General features: G+C 40.2%; 1 protein-coding gene across 1 annotated transcript in view; it reads right to left on the reverse strand.

Annotated features, from left to right (window-relative positions):
* FGD6 (FYVE, RhoGEF and PH domain containing 6) overlaps positions 1-6,383 on the reverse strand; it is a gene marked incomplete at its 5' end in the record, with an annotated part of 60,485 nt that overhangs the window by 53,401 nt on the left and 701 nt on the right. Inside the window, 1 exon segment of the mRNA XM_010135970.1 lies at positions 4,495-6,383. This exon segment is cut by the window's right edge and continues 10 nt beyond it. Within this exon segment, the coding sequence (XP_010134272.1) occupies positions 4,495-6,383 (1,889 nt within the window).

Consider the following 6,383-nt stretch of genomic DNA (forward strand, 5'->3'; position numbering starts at 1 on the left):
GGAAGAAGGACAAGACTGCAGAGGTGGTGGAGGAAAAGGAACCTGCCTGCTTCAGATCTGAAACTAATCCATTATCATCTTCAAGAAGCAAATGGGATTAAAAAAAAATTCTGCATACCTGGCTTCTACTTATCAGGAAGTTATATCCTTCAATAAAACTCAGTAAAAAGAAAATGTATTTTTTAATGTATAAATACCTAATACTTCAATACCTAAAATGCATTTTGTGCATTCAAATCTCAGCATAAGTTTGAAAACTGTCTTTGAATGCTATTAAGACTCTGTAGTATTTAATTCATTTAGCGTTTCTCTTGAAATGCTTTCAAATGGGAATTTTGCAATTGCAAAAAAAAAAAAAAAAGCAAGCAACTCTTTCCTTACCCAGCCAATCCCTAAACACCACCACATTTATCTGGTGCAGTAATACTCATCAGAAGCATATCTCAAACCTAACAAAGTTCAGTACATCAAAGAGGAATACGTATCAAAGCAAAGTGCTTAACCACACAGATTTCAATACTAAATTCAATATTCCAGGAAGGCTTTCATGGATTTTTAATTGACCTCCGGGGACGCAAGTCACCAAAGCACAATTTAGTCCGGAAAACTAAACATACATCTTGCACTGAGATGCTCATTTCTGGAAAACCAGTGGATTATTCTAAGTCAGCAGGGATGGGGAAAAATAGGAAGCAGTATTTAATGAAACCAACATTAAGATCTCAAAGGATTGTTGCCACATGGTACTCCTCCCTGCCCCCCAGCCCTCTCCCAAGAAAAATCATAGCCAGAAACACAACACAGCAATAAATTCCATTGAAATCAATTAGCAGTCATGTACATTTGCAACATCTTGAAGGAATACTGTCAAAAGTAGCCAGTAAATACAGTATGCAGTTCCCTGAATGGTGAAGGAGCAGACTCCCTCAACCTGAAGAACAATTCTCCTGCCTAGAACAATGTAACAAATACCAAAAGAAAGGCCACAAGATTCAAAAAAGTTTAAGTTTCTGTTTTCTGCAGCATGACAGATGTCCAAGGCATGTTCATTGTTTCTTCGCATTTCTTTTCCATTAGGAGGTTTAAAAAAATAAAAAACAACGGTGTTACTTCAGAATAGAATGGTTACAACTACTGGTCTCTGACAACATTAAAATGAATTGTGGCGGTACCAACAGCACTGACTTTTCACCTCACTTTTCAGGCTGAAACCATTAATTTCTCAAAAAAGCCCCAAACCCAAGGAGCTGTTGTCCCTGTTGTTATCTGCAACTGGATAATGATATTTAAAACTTCTTTAACATTTAACAGTACTATTCTTCACTGGCTTTGTTTACAGAGTCATCAACACCTTCACCTTAATTATCCATTTTAAACTGGCAGCCAAACAGGTAGACTAGGACGAAACAAACGACTCTTAGAAACTGTTTCAAGAGACTTCTTTTTTTCCATATTGGAAACAAAACATGGATCATCTGGTCCCAAGGTATTTTCATTTCTTTCTTCGTTGACAATATTGCCTTGAACTACCTACATAAGCAAAACCCATAAATCTCCCATCAGCAGTGCCTGTCCCACCTCAGTGTTTCATACACCATATCAAGACCTTGGTTCTATTCCTTTCAAAACCAAGCCCACCTTCAGCAGAAGAGAAGCTGACATCAAAAACTTGAAAATCAAGAGGTGAGTGACAAGTGAAACCCACAGTTAATTACCCAGGCCTGCCATTCCATTTAAATCCCTCTGGGAAGGCCCAAGCAAACAAAACTTTTCTGAATTTAATAAGACATACAAATTTCGGATGAGTGTCAGAAGCTATTACCATTCTCCATTAAAGCATACTGGTTTCACCAGATGGGATCAGGAGGAAATTTCTCAGTAACCACTGAAGCACTGTGTATATTATGAAAATTTTCTTTCTTCCTCCAGAAAGAAATATAACATGGGGTTACATGGGGCACACCACCAAACTCTTCTGGTAATGGTGAGCCTGGCATTCGGACATCATATGTGCTATTATGATTAAAAGTGCAGGCAATCAGTCTATGAATTCCTCAGAAGAACAATCTCATTTATACATCGGCTTCAATCACAAGATAATTTGTTTTGAGATCCCCATTAGCAGTGCATTACAGGAATTCTACGTGCCGTGATCTACGAAAAAGAGCTAAGTGCATGTTCTGACAGGCTGGGGAAAACACGAGCGGTAATTATTTCACTAACATCAGCACTGTTTCTCTAACTGGTTTTATAATACCACCTGCCCCAGGAAATGATAAAAGCCTCTTACAGAACTATGCAGAATGGGTAACGACAGTGATAAAGAAGCTTCAAAGGATCTGAAATACCAACGGATGGGAAAACTGGAGAAGCTGCCTGGCTGGTTCCAGGCCCTTACCCCTCTCAAGCCAGAGCCAGAATGAATACCTGTACACAGCAGCTGACTGGTCAGGAGACCACTGCCCCATTGTGTTCCCTTTTTCTCCTAGGGATTTCTTTGTTCCCCAAGATCTACTGAAGTAACTGCATACATTAATTATTTCCTAAAGTAGTTTCTGACTGCGTAATTTAGTTTAAAATAAACACATAAAGGGCTCTGGTTACAGTTTTCTATGTGTGCTTTTTAAAGAAAAATACAACACGAACCCAGTTATTTCAAGAACAACCAGCTTAGGGAGCAGCTACAGGTCCAGATGTCCCAAGACGCAATAAATCCTTAAACTCTTAAATCACCATTCTTACTGGGGAAGGTTTGTGTGGAGAGAGAATAACTATAAATCTCACACGCTCAGCCAAGGTAAGAAAACTCCAGAATTTCACTGTAGAAGCAACTGCAGTCTCATGTCTACCATGCTTCATACGACAACACTGTCCTTTTCTTTTCCTAAAGCAAAGACAAACATTCACCTGGATCCAGGACCACAACCCAAATCAAAACAGAATGTATAAATACATAAAATATATCCTTATTTAAGTTTGGTCTCACCCTTCTTAGGTAAACCAAATTAAGGGACTAGATTTGACCAAAAAGCCTACACTCAGGAACTTGAAGTATACCAAAGACAAAACCAGAAACACCCTACTGTAAACTAGAAAAATACTCAACAACCACATGAATAAATACACCCATACTGAGCCCATAACCAGAAATCCTACTTCCCACGATAAGGCTTCATGCTTTCCATCAAACAGTCCAATGTTGAGAGTATCAACTCTGTAAACTACTACTAACACAGGATGCCACTTAAAATATTTGTCCCCTCCTATGTAAGAGGACATGCTTCCCTAAAGAACGGACAGCTCTCAAATTCTTTGGAGCATGTTTGCCACTTACACATCCAAAATAAAATGAAGCTTAGTAACTCTCAGTGGAAAATTAAGTTAAATATGACTATCTATAAGCTAGCCCATTTATTCTTGTCATTACACATAAATTCCCAACAGTGTAAAGAAGTTTGCTGGGGACTATGAAATATACAGGCTGCGTATTTCACTCAAACCCTTATCACTGGTTTGAGATAAATCTGTAGGATCTGTAAAACCAATTGATAAGCTGAAGTTAAGAAGTTAAATGATACTGCATTGGGTCAAAACAATGCTTCACCTGTGACTACATTTGACAGATACAGCAAGCGATGCTATTTAGAGAGAACATACGAGCCAGGACACCCTTTGCGGCCCATTCCTCTTCCCACCATCCACTGTATTGGATGTGTGGATCCACATGTCACAGTATTACAGATATTAAAAGGTCTGTTCCTGCCTATTCCATTTAGCATCTGTTTTGGACATATCTATGAATTGGTTCGATCTCTTTCTGAACCTGCTGGTATTATCTGTCTCCACCACCTCCTGAGACAACGAAATACAGCAGTAACCTGCAGAGTCACCAAACTCTGTCTTTCAGGAATATTCTGTGCGAGTCATGCAGAACTCATGCACCACTACTACCTTTGCTGGGAACACAGGGAGATACAGAAGACTCACCATATTCAGGGAGAGGCAATATCGTGTTATACCCAAAAAGCTTTTAAGTCCTGATGAAGCATTTGCACACTCAAAAGCTTGTCTGCTTTTCCCACCTCTATCAGCTGATCTAAAAATATATTCATTCTCCCTAAAATCCTAGCAACTATACACCCTGTGGACGCTTATTCGAGCTCATCCTGAAACTGAAGTCAAGTTCATTCCTCCCCACTTAAGTATTCTTGGATGCAAAACCAGTGACAGTATCCGATTTGCTTTAATTAAATCTGGAAAAGCACATATGTTAGTTTCCCCAATTTTGATCATATATGAGAAGGAATAACCAGCTTCCTTTTCCTATTGACCAAGCACAAACAGTTTTCAAACCAGCAAAAGCATATAGAAACAATGATTGTTCTGCTGACATTTAACAAAAGGGGTACAGCCTCTCAAGACATCATCTGAACGTGTTTACAACCAACAGAGTTTTAATGGAGCTGTTTGACTACCCTTTTCTCTTTATTTTACCTGCCAAGTCTCAAACGCCTGCTTGTAGCTTCACAAGGCTCCTCAACCTCATATAAACCAGGGCTCTGGTCTTCCACGCTGCTGGAGTTCTGCCATTCAAAACAGAGATTTCTCCTAGCACCCATAGCAAAAGGCAAGTTCTCGTACTCTGGTATTTCCTCATAGGGACGCACGTTCTCATACTCTGGAGCACAAGTGCTGGTTACAGAGTTCAAATGCATTTGTGATAAATTCTCTCCCAAAACTACATGCCCATCTAAAGACTCCAGCCTTTGGTTATTCCGCATCTCAGGCTGACTTCTGTTTCTCTGCCTCTTCTTCTGTAACGCTGGACTACTTATTTCCATGGAATGCGCCTTGGCAGATTTAGCTTTCCTTTCGCAGCCTACAGATGCTATATTCCAGTTGTTACCACTTCCATACGCATCCCCAGTGGAAAGGTTGGCTATGGCACCATCCACTGACTGACTGCCTTTAGACAGAAATTTTTGGAAGTCGCTTTTCATGAAGCAAACAGACAGTTTCATGTTGAGAAACTTTTTCAAGCTATTTTTCTTCTGATGGTCTTTGCAAGGTTTGTCTGTCCTTTCCATGTCCACAGAAGAGAGAGACTTGGCCCTAGGCTTTGTCACAACAGTCAAGTGGTTGAAGCTGGTAGCCGTGTTAGCAGTTTTTAATGACTCAGTATTTCCTGAAAATGGAAGAATAGGATGAGGTAACTTCCAAACGGGTTTCTCAGAAAAACGTTTGGGGATGTCACAGGATGGCAGTGTGCCTGGCTCCTTGGCTGGTGGATACATGAAGTGAGATCCTTCCAGAACGCTATTTGATTTGTCCTCACTGGAGGTGTAAGAACTTTTGTCCACAAGCTCTGCTGATGCAGCTTTTTTCAGCAGGCCAGCAGCTGGAACGCTGTGCCTCTGTGGTTTCTTAGGAATGATTTTTGGAGAACTTCCATCCTTTATTTTAACTTCTTTATCTTCCAATTTTTCTGGGGTAACACGGAGGCTATTGGAAGCAGATGAGTGCTGACTCTCATGAGTGCTGGTTAATTTGAGTTGCTTTGGCAAACTCATGGACAAGGTATCACACCTGACAAAGTTCGTCCTTTTGTCCACATCATCTAGCATACGAGTATCATCTGTCATCTCATTCACGGAGTTAGCTAAGCTATGGTCTACATCTAAAGAACACACAACACTTTCCACCAAATCAGAAGTTTTGTGTGACAGCTGAGGCAAAAGATTTTGTGAAGTTGACTCTTCCGTAGCAGGTTCCTTCACCTGATGCATTCTGTCTGCATTGCTTTGAGTTATCTCACATTTTTCAAAATGAAACACTTCTGTATTATTGTTATAACAAACACTTTGACCAAGGATATTAATTTTTGCTGGTTTTTTAAAGTTTTGGTCCACAAGCCCAAAGGAATCTTTCTCTGAATTAGACGGTTCCTTTGTTCCTTCTCCTGCAGTGTCTATGCCATCCTGACGCACCAGACAGGCAGCACGTGGCTTTCTTGGCTTAGGGATAGGAAGCACTTTTGAGCTCAGGACTGAAGATGTTTCAGAGGAGGCTTTATCAGCATCTGCTTTCACACCTATTTCACCTGAAAATGTACCACAGCTACTTAAATTTTCATTTTCCAGGATTTCCTGGTCCAATGGGCAAGAGCAACTGTGGTTATTTTCTGTCAAACTAGGGCAAATTTCAGACATCTGAAACTCATCAGCAGCGAGCTTACTGTCAGTATTTTGTTGCTTCCTTCTAGCTACCTCAGAAGACAATGAAGACTGTACAAGTTCCATAAACTCTATTTTAACATCATTCTTGGAACTGTTGCCATCCCCTTTGGCAAGTCTGTCTGCATGCCTGTGCCTCACAGGACTGTT

The sequence above is a fragment of the Buceros rhinoceros genome, unplaced genomic scaffold (assembly GCF_000710305.1).
Source record: "Buceros rhinoceros silvestris isolate BGI_N320 unplaced genomic scaffold, ASM71030v1 scaffold16185, whole genome shotgun sequence".
NCBI classification, from domain to species: Eukaryota; Metazoa; Chordata; class Aves; order Bucerotiformes; family Bucerotidae; genus Buceros; species Buceros rhinoceros.